The sequence below is a fragment of the Protopterus annectens genome, chromosome 9.part0 (assembly GCF_019279795.1).
Source record: "Protopterus annectens isolate FY-2018-M chromosome 9.part0, PAN1.0, whole genome shotgun sequence".
NCBI lineage: Eukaryota > Metazoa > Chordata > Ceratodontiformes > Protopteridae > Protopterus > Protopterus annectens.
In genome coordinates, this window is record NC_056743.1 from 679,648,448 (window position 1) to 679,670,055 (window position 21,608).

Consider the following 21,608-nt stretch of genomic DNA (forward strand, 5'->3'; position numbering starts at 1 on the left):
GTTTATTGACCATTTTGGGCCAATTTCTATCTCTTTCACTTCCCTGCTATAAAAACCGCATTTGTGCGGTTTTGCACACTGGGCAGTGCCAGTTCATAGGCTGGTACTAGGCTATCAGCCCTATGGCCTATACAAGCCTAGCCATAACAATTCCCTGGCTATTTCATCCCACACTGATGACAAGGTTTAGATCCCTGGAGCGTGTGGCTCTGAGGGTTTGGGATTTCTTTAAATGTAGCATATCCAACAGCTCTGGGTTTGGCATGGCTTTGTATGCTAAGCAGAGATCGCCTCCGAGTAGACGATATGTGACAGGGTATAGCTGGAGTTTAAGGCGGTCAGCGTAGGGCATCTGCTTTAGGCCTGCAATTCTTTTAGTGAGGTATTTCTGCGGCCTTTCCAGTTGTTGCAGATGTTTTGAGAGGTACATACCAAATGGGGCATTGTATTCTATAATGCGTCTAATGATGGATGAGTACAGTGGGACAATGACCTCCTTTTTTCTGGATGAAAAGCCCTTAGTGATGAGGTGTGCCACATAGAAGGATTTCCTGACTGTTATCGAAGGTGAGATCACTGTCCACCTGTGTCCCTAAGTCTCTTATCACACTTTCGGTGTTTAGTGTACTGCCACCTATATGGTAATTCACAGGTACATGTTTTTTCCTAAAGGGGATAACTATACATTTCTTGACATTGAGCTTGAGCCCATGGCTCTGGCACCAAGCATCTGTTTCGGTAAGGCCCTTTTGTAGAGTATCCACATCATTTGGGGATTCAATAATGGCTCCCAGTTTGCAGTCATCTGCAAACTTTCTTAGCCAGAGTCCCTTAGTTTTGGCCTGTACTTCAGAGAAGTAGATGCCAAACAAGAGCTGTCCAAGGACTGAACCCTGAGGTACTCCACTTGTCTGGAGCTGGATTTGGAGTTGGCTACTTCTACAGTGTGGGTTCTATAAGTAAGCCAGTTAGCAATCCATTGGGTGACGTAGGGATTAATGCCCAGCTTAGTAAGTGTATCTATGATTCCAGAGTGTGGGATGGTGTCAAAGGCCTTGGCAAGGTCTAGATGGGCTATGTGGACCACCTTACCCTTGTCCATGGCTCTGGAGACTGATTCAAAGAAGTCAGTCAGGTTAAGGAGACAAGAGCGGCCCTTCACAAACCCAAACTGGGTGGGGTCCAGTGTTTGAAGGTTGCCAATGTCTTTGTTTATAAGTTCCATGATAACACGCTCCATGGCCTTGCAGATAAGGCTTGTCAGACTGATGGGACGATAGTTTCCGGGATCCAAGATGGATCCTCCCTTGTGGAGTGGGATAACTGTAGCGCTGTGTCACTCAGTGGGCACGAAACCTGAGGTGAGGCTATGATTAAACATGACACTTAGGTGAGGTGCCAGTTCATATTGTAGTTCATGTAGTACACAGCCCGGGATATCATCTTGTCCCTTGGATGCTGTATTCTTTGCTTTGGAGAGTGTGTTTTTTTTTACCTATGTGGCCATTATTACCGGAATTTGGCAATCTTCCGGTAATGAGATGGGCCATTTAGGGGGTGAGGGGGTGAAGTTGGCACTGAATCGATCTGCCAGGATACTGGCAATATCCTTGGGATCAGTATATTTAATGCCATTCTGTTTTAACTCAGAGCAGATCTGAGCATTGCCATTGCATATAGTTATAGAATGCCTTGTGGTTGTCTTTGGAATCTTTGGCAATTTTATTTTCGTAACTAGCTTTGGAAGATTTTATGAGGGATCTCAGTTTCTTACTGAGGCTGATAAGGGAGTTTGCTGCATCCTGGGATTTTCCTCTTTTCTACAACAGTTTCTTCCTTTTGTTGTAAAGTTTGTTTATGGCAAGGGACCACCAGATTGGCTTCCTTTTTTTGGATGAGAGCATCTTGGTTCTATTTGGGATGGCACGATTCATGCATGAATGGATGTGCTCGTACAGAGCCTTAGTGTAGGATTCAGCAGTTGAACTTTCAGTTCCCGTCTGCATGGGTGTCATGAAGTTTGTCACTTCTGACTTGAGTAGCATGAAGTTGGCTTTGGAGAAGTTTTTTATGGAGGTTTCCTTACTGGGGGGTGGGGGTAGGATGTGGATGTTAAGGGTGATTAGCGTATTGTCAGACCTGACTAACGAGGGTGTGACCATAGGTGTGGAGCATCAATTTCCCATGTTGGTAATGACCAGGTCTAGGATATTAGAGCCACTGGTAGGACTATGGATTAGTTGATCCAGGACGTTGGAATTTATGAATTCCAAGAACCATTGGGCACAGGTGTTGGTACATGAGTAAGTTAGCTAGAGTTAAACTATTCTTGGCTCCACGAAGTCTACTCTTCGATTTTTCCCTTGGAACTAGACAAACCTTCAACTTTAGCACTCAAACCTTTCATTTCACAGTCAAGCACTTGCTTAAAACTCATAGCAAGCACTAATTTACGCTAGTACTAGACCACCCTATACTGTCCAGAAGGACAAGGTTCTCTATTCGTCCCCACCAGCCAATCAGAAAAACAGCTTACCCTACCCTATTCAGGCATGTCCAAAAGGCAGTTTCCAGTCCAACTGGTGAATCTGGGCATTTTGAGGCAATGTTACAACTGCCTCATGCACGCAGATAACCCTCTCCTCCTACCACCAAAACACTAATATATGCGAGAGATGCAATTAAACAGCCAAACTGGGGGCAAAGCTCTCAACCCAAGACTAGAACCGACAGTTAAGAGGAGAAGGGTAATACTTGCAACACACCACCAGTCTCACATAGACCTAATAAACCAACACTGGCAAATAACACACATGAATACATGAAAACATACTCGGAGGTTCTAAATAAAAATCTGCAAATGCAACAGAGACCTCCAGCAACCACCACACCCCATCACCAACCATGAAACACATGCTTCACATAATCAGTGTGCTGCGCAATCACTGCCCTCAAGGCAAAATAAAATAACCAACACACTAGTAATAAGGCGACTCTATAGTCAGACATACTGATGTCCCACTAACTAGGCTGGACAAGGAGAAGGTCACAGTTAGCTGCCTGTCGGGCGCAGGATCCACCACATAACACAAGCTCTCAGGTCACTCCAGAACAACTACAAATATGACTCTGTCATTGTCCATGTTGGTGTGAATGACCTCAGACGCATCTCCCTGGACTACATGGAGAGACATGGAAGAGCTCTCTGATCATGTAGCCCAGGCCGGTATGACCCTGAGTGGCATCCAGCCCTCACCAAGAATGATGCCACAGTATAAAGAAAAAATGATCAATTTCAACAATTGGCTAAGCTTCTGGTGTCAAAGGGGATCCAGTATCTGTCTGCCTCAGATGACATACTCGACAAGCCACGCTGCTTCGCAAGAGATGGCTTGCACCCGTCACCCTTAGGCTTTCGAATACTGGCTAAGGCTCTTGCCGCCCCCATAGTGCCTTTTTTAGGCAAGGCTCAAAAGACAAACTCACCACCATAAATAGCACAAGTAACCAAAAACTGAGGGTAATGCTACTCAACGCCAGAAGTCTAGACCTCAAAATGCACGCACTCGAGTCACTCCTCAGTATGGAGAACATAGACATCTGTGCAGTAACAGAAACCTGGTTTAAGGCTCCTGAGAGCACCCCAGCACTACTAGGCTATAAACTCATACCAAACCTTTCGGCCACAGAACAAGGACCGAAACACAAAAGGAGGGGGTGTATCCATATTCATCAAGGATACCCACACCTCTAGGTTAGTGGCGCAGCGCAATGCATCAGAGATCATCCATGTGCAACTAACAATGGGCAAAACTGCAATCCAAATTGTAGCTTGCTACAGATCACCCACTATGACCCAGGACCCCCATTATGCATTTCTGGAGACACTGGGAAATATGAAGGTCCTACCAAACACCCTAATACTGGGCGATTTCAATTACCAAAACAAACTGGGAGAACTACTCAAGTAACCAACTCCCTTGTCCAATGCTTCCTAGAATTTATAAACTCAAATGCCCTGGATCAACTGTTCAACACCCCAACCAGAGGGAGCAACATATTGGACCTGGTCATCACCAACATGGGCGACCGGTGTTGCACACCGGAGGACAACCCCTCGCTGGTTAGATCAGACCATAGACTAATCACTCTGGATATCCACATTCCGCCCTCACCCCCAAATCAAGGAAACCACCATGAAAAACATTTCAAAAGCAAGCTTCACGTTACTTAAGACCGAGGTGGAAAGGTTCACAGCCCCCATGCTAAAGGATAATGCTGTCCAAGCTGCTGAAACCTTTACAAAGGCACTCTATGAGCATCTGCAGGAATGCATGGATCATGCTATCGCAAGTAAAACCAAGACTCACTCCTCCAAGAAAAGGAAACTGGACCCTTGCCATAAACAAGCTATACAACAGAAGGAGGAAGCTAGTACAAGAGAGTAAAATCCCAAGGAGGAAAGACATACCTGATCAGTATCATCAAGAAACTACGATCCCTCATTAAATCATCCAAGGCTAGTTTTGAAAGAAAAATTGCCAATGACTCCAAAGATAACCACGAAACGTTCTTTAGCTATGTCAAGAACCTAAGTGGAAACTCTCAGATCTGCTCTGAGTTAGTGCAGAATGGCACAAAATACACTGAACCGACTGATATTGCCAACATTCTGGCAGACAGGTTTAGTGCAAACTTCACTCCCCCTAAAGGGCCCATAACTATACCAGAAGAATGTAAGACCCCCGTCAATCACAGACACACCGGTTAAAACAGCCCTATCCAAAGCTAAAAACACAGCTTCAATGGGACCGGACATTGTCCCAGGCTGTGTCTTATAAGAGCTCCAAAATGAACTAACCCCTCACCTAAACACACTGTTCAAACTCAGCCTCTCTACAGGCTATGTACCCACAGAGTGGCGCACAGCAACAGTTATCCCACTCCACAAAGGTGGAGCCTCAACGGACCCCGGGAACTATCGCCCTATAAGCCTGATCTGCAAGTCTATGGAGCGCATCATCGTGGAGCTGATTAACAGAGACATTGGGAACCTCCAAATCTTGGACCCTACCCAGTCTGGCTTTGTTAAGGGCAGATCATGCCTCCTAAACCTGGTGGACTTCTTTGAGACAGTTACCAAGGCATAAGATGAGGGAAAGGAGGTCCACACAGCCTACCTAGACCTCGCAAAGGCTTTTGACACCATTCCCTATTCTAGTATTATAGACAAGCTCACCAGCTTGAACATAAACCCCAAATCACAAGATGGGTTGCCAACTGGCTCATGGATAGAACCCACATGGTGAGAGTTGCAGGTTCTACGTCCAACTCTAAACTAGTTACAAGTGGCATCCCCTAGGGCTCAGTCCTAGGAACCCTCCTGTTCAGTATATACTTCTCAGAGGTACAGGCAAGCACAGGAGGACTACGGCTGACCAAGTTCGCAGACGACTGCAAACTAGGGGCCATAACTGATTCTCCGGCCGATACAGACACCCTCCAGAAGGGTCTCACTGAGACAGATACCTGATGTCAAAATCATGGCCTCAAGCTAAATGCCAAAAAGTGCATAGTCATCCCCCTTTGGAAAAAATAAAGTACCTACGAACTACCACATAAGTGGCAGTCCCCTAAATACAGAAAATGTAATAAGGGATCTGGGGACCCAAGTAGATAGTAATCTCTCCCTTGATAATCATATTGCCAAGATGGTTAGAAAATCCTTCTATGTCGCCCACCTAATCACAAAATGGTTCGCAAAACAAAAGAGGTTATTGCACCTCTCTATTCATCACTCATTAGACCCATCATAGGAATACAACATCCCATTTGGGATGTACCTTATAAGACACCTGCAACAGCTGGAAAGACCAAAAGTACCTCACCTAGAGGATTACTGTCCTCAAACAGATGCAGCCCGACTCAAGAAACTCCAGCTGTACTCGGTTGCATACCGCTTACTCAGAGGTGATCTCGGCCTGACATACAAGGCCATGTCCAACCCAGAATTGATGGACATGCTCCACCAAAAAAAAAAAAAAAACCCAGAGAGCCACACTCTCTAGAGATATAAACCTCACCACAACGATAAATAGGACATGCTGGAGAGAGAGATTCCTGTCTCAGAAACTCCCCAGGTTTTGGAACAGGATTCCAATATACTTCAGGCAGAGCCCCTCTCTAACAATCTGCAAGAGAAACCTTGATGGGTGGATGGGAAACAGAAAATTTACCCCAGGGATCACTACAGTGGTTCTGCTGGACAGTGGCGCAGGGAACTAATCTAAGGGGGTGGCGAAAGCCAACACATTCTGGCTAGACTTATAAATGCCCTTGGGCAGATAGGTTCATAGGCAAGTACTAGGCTATTAACATGACCAACATAGAAGTACTAGGCTATTACCTGTGGCTCTGTGTTGGTCATGTTAAGTGAAACAAGGGAATCAAAATAAGAAGTACAGACTAAAGCATGCCATAGCTCTAAAAAGTGAATATGTAGCATTTCTATAATGAATTAAAAACAGTGACCTGCAATACTACATAAAGCATCCAAGATCTGGGTTTCAGGCATTCCATGTATCACAATGCATTTTGTTTTACAGGTCTCTCTGGAAATATACACGTGAGGCAATTTGCCATGAAAAATGCAAACATGAACTACTCAAACTGGTTTAGCCCCCCCCAGATTCAATGTCAGAGGACATATCTTGCAATATTCACCTACAAGGAACACAATGTTTATATATATATATATATATATATATATATATATATATATATATATATATATATATATATATATATATATATATATACACACACACACATACACATATATATATATATATATATATATATATATATACACATACACATATATATATATATATATATATATATATATATATATATATATCTATACACACACACACATACATACTTCTATTCACCAACATCCCATTTCACTGAAACCCATTTCACTGACAGCCTCATTTCACTGACAAAAGTAATCAGGGCAAAACCTGGGATTTGCCCCTCCCCCTGTTGTTGGGCAGTGGAGTTGTAATATATAGGGGGGGGGCCCAGCCCCCCACATTTGGGTGTGTGAGGCCCCACCTTGAAAGTTTGTCAGTGAAATGAGCTGTCAGTGAAATGGGTTTCAGTGAAATGGGATGTTGGTGAATAGAAGTAGACCCATATATATATATATATATATATATATATATATATATATATATATATATATATATATATATATATAGATAGATATATATAGATATATATCTATCTATAAAAAATCAAACAACCACACTTCTAATTCAGTCAGCTTCTCTCTTGCAGAGGGCTCTTTGTCTATCGGTCTCGTGTGAAGTCATCAGTTAAAGACAGAAATCAAAGTATGCAACATCAAAAGGATTTCCAGGGAATTCTAGGAATTAACACTGATGTAAGATAGACTGCTAAATCCTGTTTTCCACTAAATTGTGTTTGTGCTCATCTTACAAGGAGACTTTTTGCAGGACATCAGCTAACTTCTCACTCTACTCAATCCACACCATACCCTTTCCTCATTACAAGGTCAGGCTTGTGGGTATGTAGTTTTCTATATCATTTCAATTCAAGTTCTCCTCTTCTGAACAGGCACCACCATGGGGATGACCTGACCATCTCCCATCCCCTCCCCAAAGCTTCTTCTGTAGTTCCACCTACCAATTGTCCACATCTTTGTTTCACTGAGGCTTTCCAGGGATTGTCAGTCTGGTGCAGATTTAACACTACTACTAACATGATTCTCTCCTGAAGTCATGGATTTGATCCACAGATCCACCATTTACTTACTATGTGACCCTGAACAAATCACAAAGCCAGACAGTGCTTCCAGGGGAAGTCTGAAATAGGTCTACAGAGATCAGTGCCCTATCCTGGTTGACAAATATACCATTGTTTTTGAAGGTGACAAGGTGATGAATTACTTTTATGAAAGTCATAACAAGATAGATAACTTTAGTTGCATCTTCTCTGGATAGCACATATAAAACTTAAGCCACTGGGTTCTGAACAGTCTAACATACCATTAGGCAACAAACTCTACATTATGGAATGTGTCTCACTTTCTAACAATTACAACCACCTTAAATAACTTGCTGCGAATGACCAGAAAGAACGATATAACATCTGATCCCAAATGTTATTCTGCTCTCTGTATTTACCTGCTTGTTCTGTTGCACAAGTCCCAGAACAGGGAAAGTCCATGCGCATGCTGCCTGTAGAACTTCAATGTCGGCAAAGCTCACCCACTGTTGAACCAGTGCCACTTCCTTTGCACTACCACCTTTCAGCTTGTCTGGAGAGAGGAAATGTGAAGCTGCAGTGGCTCCCGACAGGAACATTCCAGAGTCAGTTTCCAGTACCGGCAGCTTGTGTGGGTTGCATTTCTTTGGAAACATCTCAGTGCTGCTTACATGCTCAACCTTTAACTCGCTCTTTCCATACTGGGCTGCAATTAGTATTCGCAAGTTCTGAAAGTTATCAGGGTCTGGCAAGATGTAGAGAGTCGGCATTTTTTACAACCTGACAAGAATGATCTGTAACAAAGAATGAAACAGATAAACATTACAGAAATGAAGTGAAAAAAAAATGTGGCCTTTGTGTCAAATTCAACAAAATGTCAATGTAATGCTAGAAGATTAGCCCCATCCCCAAATTAGGTTTAATCTTTCAAGAAATTGTCACCAGACATTACCAGCGTCTTACAACTTTACAAACAACTTCCAATAGCTTGTAATCATACTCCATGACCAAGTGCACAAGGCCACCATCTGCACTAGTTATTACAGTATTTGTTAAGAGAGGCATGAAAGAGCAGCAAGCTGGAAAGGATTTAATGGATTAAAATTATTTACCATGGCTTACATATGCCCCAACAACATAAGGCGGTGGTTGGGAGAGAAACTGAAAGGCTGGAAACCCCAAGGGGATACTCCAGAGCAGAAAAATAGAATGGCACTGATGCTGTTGCTATGCAATTCAACAGTGAGCTGTACAAATCATAGCGTGAAGTGGGGGGATACCACCTTTGGAGAAACCAAACGTACTGAAGTGGGGCTGACAGAAGATTGTAAATACTCAAAAGGCTTGCATTTACAGTCTTTTGAAAAATACATAATACTATTAAATAGGTACACCAGGGTGGAGGGTGTGGCTGGGAGTCCTATCAGAAGGCTTGCCATCTGGCGAACCTACTAAGATGAATGGACATAGGCTATCAGGCGGACAATGAAAGCGTGACCTGGAAGGAAACAAAGCAGTTGAAGGGGACAAATTTGTAGTTATTACTGTTGGAATACCCAGAAGGACAAAACAAAACACTAAAAATGAAAATTATCTTACTAGATGTTTCAGGAAGATCAAATGGTACACTGAAGAGAAGAAATGGTACCAATATGATGGAGCAAGGAAGGCAGGGAAAATAAATTGTGATCAAGATGGAAGAGAATAGGGACACAAATTAAATATGGCACACAGATCCACAGAAAGGGGAGAATGTGGAAAAATTGTAGGAAGAAACTGAATTACCCACAGAAATGTAATGCAAACTTTGAGGCATATCAACGAGATGGGAAAAAAAGAAAAGACAGACTGATAACTAGCGAGGAACCCCCACAAATAATAGAAGAGATAAAGAAAAACAGAGGGATTTTCAAGGCACTGGAACCTTGGAAGCCCAAAAATTCAGTCACAGAAAAAGAAGGAATATGGGGGGCGGGGGACAACTGCAGGAAAGAATAAATGGAAATATATGAGCTAAGGTAATTAGGCTCCCTCGACATGCCACAAGAGCAAGTTAGTTTAAAATATTTGCATAAAACTGTGTCTTGTTAGTTTTACACACCTGCCAGGCCAAGCAGGATATTCATAGCAGCTGAAGTGATTGCTGGAGGTGTAACAAAGGAAGTAGAGGCACACGGCTACATATATTTTGGGATTGCCCAGTATTAAGCCAGTTTAAGGAAGAATTGAGAGAGAGAGACTACTGAAAGGGTCACCGGAAATGGAATGACATTAACAAAACAACTGCTCTTGTCAGGGACAAACAGGGTCCAAGAACATATAAAGGAGTTGATAACTGTAATAATGACAGTGGGGATATTACACAAAAAAAAAAAAAAAAAAAAAAATGTTATCATATATATATATATATATATATATATATATATATATATATATATATATATATATATATATATATATATATATATATATATATATATATACATACACACACACACACACACACACACACACACACACATATAATCGGTTAAAGAAACTCCAGCTCTAGCCTGTTCAGAGGCGATCTGTGCCCGATGTATAAATGGACATGCTGCACCTCAGAAAATCCAAATCCCATCGAGCTACACGCTCGAGAGACTTGAACCTCAGCACCGAAATAAATAGGACATGCTGGAGGGACAGATTCATAACCCAGAGGCTCCCTTCACTCTGGAATAAAATCCCAGTCCAGGTTAGGCAGAGTCTCTCATTGACTCTCAAGAGGAATCTTGATGAGTGGATGGGAGATCGTAGGTTTATCCCGGGTATCACTTCTGTGTCACTGTTAGACAGAGGCACAGTATACTAACCTTGAAAAGGGGCATAGCAAAATAAATTTAAAATGGGTGGCGAAAGCCAAACACATTCTGGCTAGGCTTATAAATGCCCTAGGGCAGATGGCCTACTATGAACCTATAGATATATATATATATATATATATATATATATATATATATATATATATATAGATAGATAGATAGATATAGATAGATATAGATAGATATATAGATAGATATAGATATATATATAGATATAAAAAAAAAAAAAAGTAAAAACACCCCCCCCCCCCAACATGACCCAGAAGATGATGACTTGAAGTGGGAAAGAAAAGGCATGCTAAGGACAGGAGGATAAAAACATTAGCAGAGCAAAGTGTCAGTCTACAGGACATCAGGTCAGGCCTAACAAGGTTGAAAAAAGAAGCAATGTCTGTAAATATATCTACACATGTCCCCAGACACAAAGGAAATGATGTTTAATAAATAAGAACCAAGACCAAAGTCAGCTAATAAGAACTCTAAATGAAAGAAATAGCAAAAGGTGCGCAAGTATATGCCATGCAGGAGGAAAGTATTGCAGTTAAACTGAAATTTGTAGTTCTATAAAATGCCTCAAGATGCACAAATAATCCAAAGATGGTAATGTATTAAATTTGGTTGAACATACTGTATGAGAGACTGAATCTGGTATTACGTACACACAAAAACGACCAAGATATCATAAAAAGTGTACCATGCATAAAAATTGCATTAATGTCAACTGTGTTTAATGTATGTTTATAAAATAATACTGAAGATTCAAAAATTAAAAATGACAAACGTCAATTATATTACAGTACTGTCCAGAGAGAAAGCATTCATTAAATGTAATACAAGTAGTGAAGACAGCCTCAAACCCAAACTCCAAAACACTGCAATTTAGGGAGAAATGGGAAATGTCAAGTCATACCAAAGTGCTGAACACTGCTAATATGGCACTGTTGCATCTGGCTGTGACCAATGTACTGGACAGACATCTTGTACTGCTGCTCTAGAGTTGCCATATTTTTGAAGTAATATTTTTCTACCCAGCTGTGTGAAAAAGGTCGGAGCAGTATAATATGCAGAACTCATCATTTTACTGGGTTACTTTGTTTAGATTTTAAAAAACATTGTATGGTTTTGATAGATATTTACTGAAAATTCAAGTAGGGTTAAGTGAGTTCTTCAGAACAAAGAGATTAAGGGGATATACGTACCAAGTTCATACTAGTCCTACCTTGGTGAATTCCCCTTTTCCTAGAGGTACAGTGATCCTGAAATCATTACACTAAGTAGCAAGGGACCTGAGGGGTACAGCTCCCTGAAGGGATTTATTTACACTTTGTCGACCAGGTTAGTCTAACAAGGCCAATGCCCTCTTATCAGGGGAGACCCAGGGTATTATACATACTTAAGGAAAATGTGTTCAATGCACTTGGGCACTTCCCATACTCTTTCCAATGAGTGCAGATCGATCTTTTATATTCACCTGAGCTACAACCAGCTGATTTGAGTGCTTTGTCCATACCGCATTTACTTATTTTAGTTTTGGAACTCACAGCTCTGAGTTGCAAGCTTCTGAAAATGGACCAGGTTTGATTCTGTATACATCCAATACTTTGCTGATGAATGTGTAAAACTATTTTTTCCTTGCATATTTTTTCTGACTAGCTCTTCTGACTTCAGGATGCCTCCATAGCTCACCCTGTCCCTCCTCCTGGCTCCCTGAACCCAGATGTCCCCCCAGTGTAACTCTTCGATGAGAGGCTCTCCCAGTGCAACTCTTCGATGAGAGGCTCTCCCTTCACAGGAAGTAACACACACACAGGCCGACTCAACTGTGTGTGCACAGTTTCTTCACATGTGTGAGGCAGCAGGGCATTCAGACTGGAACACTCAAGTGAAGAATTATCATACTGCAGTTTGCAGGGTTTTCTACATCCTTAAGTCAACACTCCCTAGCATGCTGACTTCATAGTTTAGACTGGTCAATAAAGGGTTGGGACATGAGCTTATGTCCACCCTGGGCCCTCAGAATGGTGAAGCTTTCTCTGTCCTCCCATCCACCAGCCTGACATCATTCTCTCCCAAACTTCAGCCTCTGCTATTACTTACCATAGAAACACCCTACATGTTCCTGCCCCTAAAGGATAGGCACACCTATCCCCCCTACTTCACCATCAAGTCACCATGCTGCTACTTGAATTTGGGCTCCCAAAGTTGCAGTCAGGATTTCATTCCTCTGTGCAAATTTTTTTTTTGTCATTGTCACAGTACACAAACCAAATAATTTGAACTTTTCCCCACACTGCCTATTCTGAAAATGAACAGTGCCAAGTAGGATATGCCCACGCAACAAATACAACTAAATGATACACCCACTCAGCAAATACAACACAATTTTAAAAATACCATATCTATTTTTATCTCACAAATTATCTAATAACCTAACTGATCCTTACTCATAATATTTATACTTAAAATCCACTTGCTACCTTTTTCTTCTATTATCTGTGTATGTGTGTATCAATTTAAAATCAAAGATAAATATTTGAGTTATAAAAAGAAACTACAGAAAGTCATGTTTGGGAGGACACAAGCAGTGTATAAAAAGCAACCGAACCAAGGTAATGTTCTCAAAATCAGAGCATCTTAAAAATGTTAAAGTACACAAGAAGATAAAGAAATCTTGACATTTAATAAAATAAGCAAATATCATTACAACGAATGTAGTGTACAACATTAAAGTATGTACAAATACAGCAGAAAATTATGTACCAATATAAACATTTCCATAAAAAAAAAAAAAAAAAAAAAAAAAAAAAAAAAAAAAAACCAGGAGTATTTATGTTTAAACCAAAACAGAGATGTTTCAACAGTCTGTCCAAAATATTTTTTTCTTTTTTTTTTTTTTTTTTTTAATAAAACTAATGTTTTAATATACATATCGAGATAACAGATATCCATCAACAAATTAACATATCTCAGATATCAACATTTAGACTTATTTAGAGCATATCTTTTTTCAAAACAGGTTTATTGTTTTAACATATAAGAGAAATATCATAACAATTTTATACAAGTAATTAAAAATAGGTATTATTATAATATTCAACAAAACAACTAAAGTATTTACAAAGACATCGACTACAATCAGATCAATTAATTAAACTAAAATACCGTGCTATTGAAATTAGAATTTTTAACAAATTTTGTAAATTATCCCATACAATATAATATGATGTTTTTCTAGTTGTTCTCATTCTAATTGTGCTTATTTCCATATGGCACATTATATTCATAACATTTTTAAATTCATTGAACGAAGGAGGTGTATCTGAAATCCAATTTCTAGTTATTATTTTCCTGGCCACTGCTAGGATAGACCATAACAAGGGAAGCTTAATCTTTTTAACACATTGAGGTACAGGTGTGTTGAATAATATAAGAGACTTAGAAATAATGAAATTATCTGTAAAAGAGCCTGCAAAAATTCATTAATTGACTTCCAGTATTCTTTCAACTTCATACAGTCATAAAACATATGAGCCCAGTCAGCATTAATTTCTACATTACATCTCTTACATAGATTATCTTTATTATTTATTTTATTCATCATCAAAGGTGTATAAAAAGATCTATGTAAAAATTTCCATGTATAAAGTCTCCAGACAATGGAAGATGTAGTTCTATAAGCAGATTCCAATATATATTGTTTATCTTGTTGAGTTGGTGGGTCCCCATTAATAGAGGTGAAATAATTCCAGTATGAATCTACACTGTAAAAAGTTTCTTGTCTGATAAAGGTAAACTTTCATATATACATAAAATTATCAGAAACTTTATGCTGTAAATTTAATATCAAGTAATCAATCAGTTTTGGAATAGATTCTTTAACTGTTATAGACATCAGATCTATTCTATCAATGAGATGTTGTCTAAAGATCTGAACCTCTAACCAGCAAGTTTCTCTTAGATCAAATTCTTGTTTTAAGAAATCTAGATTTTTAACTTTATCAGATATCAGCTGATACCAGTACTTTAGATCATTATCTATAGCTAAATGAGCTCCTTCAGAAGTAGATGACATAAGCATACCCTGAGTATACATTATAGGAATACAATAAAATTCCATTCCCTATACTTAGGGTGCATGAATATAAAGTTACGATAACTAATAATAATATTTAATGGGTAACAAACCATATGTTTAGGTGTAATAGGTGAAGTACAAAATTCCTTTAGCAACCACAACATGGAGTTATTTACAATCATATTTTTATGTGTTAAGGAGATTTTCATGAAGTGCATACTAATTAGCTCCCAATAATCTTTCCATTTTGCAATATATGACTGATCTATTAATAAAGTAATAACTTTTATAATAGAAGAGATAATATATAAATTAAAGTCTGGAAAAGAAATACCCCTTGAGACCAGCTATTAGTATGTTTCTTTAATGCAATCCTAGGTCTATTAGGTGCCCATAAGAAATTTAACATTAGTGTATTCAGTTTCTTGATAATTATTTTTGTAGGTGAAAGTATTATTGATTGTATTAAGTATAAAATCTTGGGGAATATTATCATTTTAATAATTGTAAGTCTCTCCTCTATAGTAAAAAACATATTATTCCAGGTATTAAAAAGATTTTGTACATTAAGAAAACAGGTATTATAGTTATTATATATAATAGATTTAATATCTTTAGATAGTATTATACCTAAATAAGTTATCTGACCTGAATTGGGTACATATTTAGTAAAATCACTAATGAGAATATTTTTTCGTGTATATATAGGTAGTATTTTAGTTTTTTCTTCGTTGAATATTAAACCAGAAATACTTTTAAAATTCATCATTTTATCAAATAAAGACTGCATAGAAGAATTAGATCCTGCTGATGTAATTAGAACATCATCTGCAAAAAGTTGAATTTTTGATGTTGTATTTTCGTCTATTTCAAAACCCTCTATGTCAGTACTTTTTCTAATCAAATTAGCCCAAGGCTCCATTACTAAAGTGAATAATAGTGGAGAAATTGGACATCCTTGCTTTGTACCTTTAAGAATGGGTATTTTTTGTGAAACATATGTTCCTACCTTAATATAAGCCAGCGTTCCTTTGTATAAATGCTCAATTAAATTTACAAATGCATCACAGAAGTTTGTGCATTTCAATAAGGTAAACAGATAGTCCCAACTTACTGAATCAAATGCTGAACCTATATCAAGACTAATAAGTGTTAAATCTTTCTTTTTCCTATTTGCAAAATCAATTAATGTTAAAGTTCTTCTTATATTATCAAAAGTATTTCTATTTACAATGAAGCCCGTCTGATCTATATCTATAATGCCGGGGATGATTGTCTTCAATCTATCAGCAAAAATACTCATAAACATTTTATAATCAACATTAAGTAATGAGATGGGTCGATATGAAGAACATCTAGTTGGATCTTTATTAGGTTTTAAAATTGGTGAAATAAATGTATATTGCCAAGATGGGGGGGTTATTAACTCAGTTTGGGCCAAAATAAAAACCTTATGTATTAATGAATATGTAGTTTTAGAAAGGATTTTATATATCTCTGGTATAATACCATCATTACCCGGTGCTTTGTTTGATTTAAGCTTATTTGTGTAATAACTTCTGTATATGAAATACTCTTGTCCAATAGTTTAATCTGTTGTTTATTAAGCTTTTTATTCATGTTTGTGGTTATAAACTCCTTTATTTTATCTTTAGGTTCCATGTTAATGTTGTTATGGTTAATCTTGTGAAAGTGATTTCTAAATTCATCCAGTATTTCTGGTATACTAGAAACATTCTTCTTTTTCCTTAGAGAAAAGATTTCTTTGATATGGTTTTGTTTATTCAATCTTTTTGATTTTTAAGTCTATGTAAGTATTTGGGGCTTATTGAATAAGACAAAAACTTATATTTCTCTAAAGTTATTTTAACTTTGAGTTAAAATTTCTTTGTATTTCTCATTTAGTTTATTTCTTCAATAACTTTCTTGTCCATAATATTTTCTTTATAATTATGTTTATCAAAATATTTTTTTCTGACTTCACCTCAGTTAAAAGAAGTGGTTCAGTTAACTAAGTTGATGAAAATAAAGCTCAAAGGATGGAAGGGGAAGGGACAAGGTCTCACAGCAGGCTTTGCTCTCTCTAATGCAAGTCACTTGTTACAAAGATCAAGCTACTGATGCTCTCACACATCAGTGCTACAATCCCATTGTCATATCTGTCTGATGACTGCACAACTTCAAGGCATTTTTGCAGGGAGACTGGCAGTTAGAGAGAATTAAGACTATGAACTATTAACGAGCTACTTCAATTCTACAGGTTTTTTTTTTATTCACTCAGCATTCATCTTTCTACTGTGTGACTGAGCAAGCCACTGAACCAGACAGTGCTTTGCAGCAACTAGGAATTTGGGCTAGGCTCCTCAATAGTCTCTTGGACTTCATGCCTTGTAACTACCTATGACTCCCTACACAGCAGCGCTATACCACCAATTTATGTATACTGTCTCAGATGTCAAAACAACTTGTGAGAATGGAAAATATATTTTTCCCTTTCCTTTCAGCAGACATGACCTTAGAGACCGTACAAATATAAAGAAAGAATGGTGATGTGGGGACAAGAGCCTTCACTGCAAAAACATGCACATTTTATTCACTTTAATGTACCGTTAACTAACCATGGGATGACAGTTATGATCATCCATGGCAATATGTGCAATATAATGAGCAGCTGAAGTAGAAACTCAAATAACTGATAAATTACAAGGGCTTCAAACTTGAAATCTAGACACAGAAGAACAAAACTCTCTACTGTAGAAGGCTTAAATAAAAACAGCTTTCTCCATCCATCTATCTTTTGGAATCATGCTTTTCTTTAAAGCATTGTAGGGATGCTGAAGGCTACTCTCACAACCAGAAAGTACAAGGCACTGAAACTTGGGACAGGGCACGGGTCTACTACAGAATGCAGGTTTACACACACACACACACACACACACACACACACACACACACACACACACACACACACACACAAGGGTAAGCTAGAGAATGCCTACTGCATATCAATGGCAGGTGAAGAGAACACAGGTAGGCACAGGATGAACACAGAGTCTGTGGAGAGGGCACCCCAACTGAAAGCAAAACCAGTGAACCTGTTGCTGTTAATTTTTTTAAGCCTAGTCTTATGTTTAACACGATGTGTTACATTGTGTTAAAGATAAGTTTTTTTTTAACTTAACAGCAAGAGGTTCACTGGTTTTGCTGTACTTGTGTATGTTAACAATTGGCCACTGTGGTGCAGCGGTTAGTATTGTTGCCTCACAGCAAGAGGTTTTCCCGTTCGATTCTCAGCTAGAGCGCCTTCTGTGTGGAGTCTGCATGTCCTCCCCGCGGTCGAGTGACGTTAAAGACATGCAGGTAGGTGCGTGAATGGGCACACCTTCTTTGAAGGTTGGGCGTCGGGCTGGCAACTCGGCACTGTAAAAATCCACTGCCAATCATTAGCGGACAGGAGTTCCGCTGTGGCGACCCCCAACCGGGAAAAGCCAAAAGACTTGTGTATGTTAACAAGGTGAAAACACTTAATAAAAAAAATCAACATTTTCAGGTACAACCCAAGAAAGTAGCTGGAACATAACACTAAACTTTAACCTACTCACTGTAACTATTGTAACTATGCCTTTCTCACTCTAAATTCACCAACACCTCCATATCCTACGCAGGTAGTAAAAAAGCTCACGCTTTAACAACATCGTACTACTAATGTATGCTCTTCTACCTCTTCAGAAAACACTTACTGCTATTTTCCTCTCTCATGTCCTTCCACAACACTCCCATCTTGCTCATTACTCCTCCTCCTCTTCATCTCATACGATTCCTCGTCTATTTTGGCAGCAGAATACTCTTATTTTCATCTCCATACATTATTAGAAACATAGTCAATAATTTGAATAACCATGTATTAATTTACTTAACACACATTATACACTTCTGCAGTGCATCTTGCTACTTGCAGTACATATATTCTTGATCGCAATTTATCCTAATAATATTTTTCTGTAAATGTATTTCAATCTGTGTTTATATCTGTTCTGGGATTTTCTCTCCTTGTATACAATGACTTACCGGCTACCGTAAAATGTTTTTGTGGAGCCTCTCTCCCAGTCCCATTGTAAAATATTTAAATCTGTTACGGGACTTTTTTCCCCTTGAATAATTATATACATCAGCTGCTGTTTATGTTTTTGAATGAGTTGTGCAACTTTTGTCCTTGGGCCTCTGCTGAAAATTCACCATTGGTTCTGTCAGACTTCCATTATCAAATGGCAAATAAAATAAAACTAAATAAACAAAGAAAACAAAACAACACTTTTACTTTGTTACATCTTGCTTTTTATGATTATTTACATTCTTTTTTGAGCTGGTTGGTGTATGTGGAGGTACGGCTTACAGATAACTACTGAAAAAAAGATATAATCATGCAATAATAAAGCAATAAAACACAAGTGATTTACTAGTTACAAGTCACAGTTACCCATATTAAGAAAATTAAAACAGAAATCAGAAATTATTTCAATCTGAAAAAGCCCAAGTACATGACACAAAGATGTCAAGGTAGGACAGTAATCCAATAAAACAAAACGGCAGAAATTTAACACAAATGCAAAAACAAAACAAAATTGCTATAGACACAATAAAAGATGATGTCAAGAACCAGGCAAAAAAGATAATAAGATTCTGACTTCATATAAGAGTTTTATAATTAATTTAATATAACTGACTGGACTTGCTACTCACATTTTGAAGTGTTTTTCCCCCAGTCTCTCTCAGAAGCCATCTAAAAGAACTTTTAAAATGAATTTCAAACTTAAGTGCATACCCTGGTCACTTTAGTAGGTGACCAACACTAAAACCTACACCATAGCAAACAATCTTTGTTGTATGCATGTTTTTTTTCTTTATTGTGACATATCAAATTACAAGAGTTACATGGTTTGTCATATCGGACAATTAATTTTGCTGTTTCTATTTAGAATCGCTAGGCAGTACCATCAAACAAATAAACCACTGCCAACAACTAATATACAAATCACTTGAAAACTGGGTCACTTAAAGGAAGCAATGCTCATAACACAATACCTTACAAAACTACTTTAAATGAGTATACAAATCATTTCAAGACATGTAAAACATGCATCAACCTGCTAAAAATACCAAGCTTAGTTTCTCCATCTCTTGCAGCAGAATACCATCTCATACCAATGGCACACGTGTGCTAATCTTTAACTAGAATAGGTTTTCACAAGGACACTTGATGTGCACCTTTACACTAACTGAACAGTAATGATACATCTACATTCCACTGAACTCTTACACAATCTGCTCAACTTCTACATCAGAACATGCAACACTAAACTGGATTAACATTTTGGCAGTATAACCTGTACTATTACCCATCAAAAAAGTGAAACAATTCAACTTTAAACTGCAGTTCACCCATCGCTGGAAGCAACAGGACATGGTAAAAGTGAAAAACTGAATTCCCAGTACTTCCACTAGCAAGAAAATATACCTCCTTCCACTGGTATTGGAATCAAAATTCACAACACCTTAACTTACCCCCAGTTTCGGATTCTTACTAAAATTCATTAGTTTTGTCACAATAATACAATACATCTTTACTAATGGATCAGAAACAATGAGGTATAGTTAAATTGTTAACAGATACATTAAAATGAGAGTGGTAAGCAGCATTTTCATAGTTGTAAAAACAAGATTCCTGTACACTTTTTTTTTTTTTTTTTTTTGCACCAACAGTGCTGAAGTGGCGTTCAAAAGACATGCATGAATGGGCGTGCCTTCGCTGAAGGTTAGGCGTCGGGCTGGCAACTCAGCACCATAAAAATCTACTGCCAGTAATTAGCAGTCCAGAGTTCTGCTGTGGCGACCCCTAACCGGGAAAAGCCAAAAAGACAAGCAAAACTAACAGTGCTGAAGAACAATGCATGATGCCACGGCATGGTGAAAAGCTGTGTTCACTCTGTAAATCATTTTCGACAAGTATCCACTTCTATCTAGTTAACAGATGAGAAAGGCCTGCCACACTAAGTTATGCAGCATCTTCTATACAGCAACAAAGACGTACTTAAATTTTTGTGTAACCTATGATTTACCACAGTACTTATTTAATTTGGCAACTTGATAAGTGAAATGGCCATGTGAACGCTTTCCAGCCATGACCCCACGACTGACGGTAAAACAGCAAGGAGGAGGAAGCAGAATAAATAAATGGCTACATACTGTAATCATTAAAACACCCAGACAAAGCCATGTAACAAAAAACAAATGTAAAACAATAAAATAAGCTTGTTTATTTAAAGATCTTACTTGGTAATAATCTGCAGACAAAATAATTAATCAAATATACAGAATTAACTACAACTGCTAAACAATGTTATTTGTAGAAACTTGAAACAATATCACATACACAAATTACTATTTAAATTCACAGAATAAATCCATTACAAATGCCATGAATGCTACTTATTTGTATACATGACATATTTATGTACATATTGTAAATTTCTAAGAAGGGGAAAATGAGGAGTGAAGTTTTAGGGGGTGACTCAATAATGGGAGATTAACCAGAGAAAAATACAAACGGCATACTGTTATGCATACATAAAACAAAACAAACGCCATACTGTATGCCACAGAAAAAAAGTTATGTACGCACTATAACGTTCCATGCTTGTTGTCTAGTATCTCGCCTTCATGTTTGTTGTCCGGTATCTCGCTTTCATTCTTGCTGGTTGGGTTCGGAGCCGAATCTAGGCTCCAACTCAGCTGTATACCAAAGCTCGCGAAATTCCACTGGCTCGAGGCTATAACCTATCCCATGGTGCTCAGCAGCTGTTCCCCAGATCTCGTTTGAG

At 38.4% G+C, this 21,608-nt stretch overlaps 1 protein-coding gene across 2 annotated transcripts in view; it reads right to left on the bottom strand.

The window, feature by feature from the left end:
• The window catches only part of VARS1 (valyl-tRNA synthetase 1), a 623,655-nt gene that overhangs the window by 563,116 nt on the left and 38,931 nt on the right, over positions 1 to 21,608 (bottom strand). For both annotated transcript variants that reach the window (XM_044083285.1, XM_044083286.1), the window contains one exon: positions 8,214 to 8,588. In XM_044083285.1, coding sequence (XP_043939220.1) covers positions 8,214 to 8,564 — 351 coding nt within the window. In that variant the 5' untranslated portion in view covers positions 8,565 to 8,588. The remainder of the gene's footprint in view (positions 1 to 8,213; positions 8,589 to 21,608) is intronic.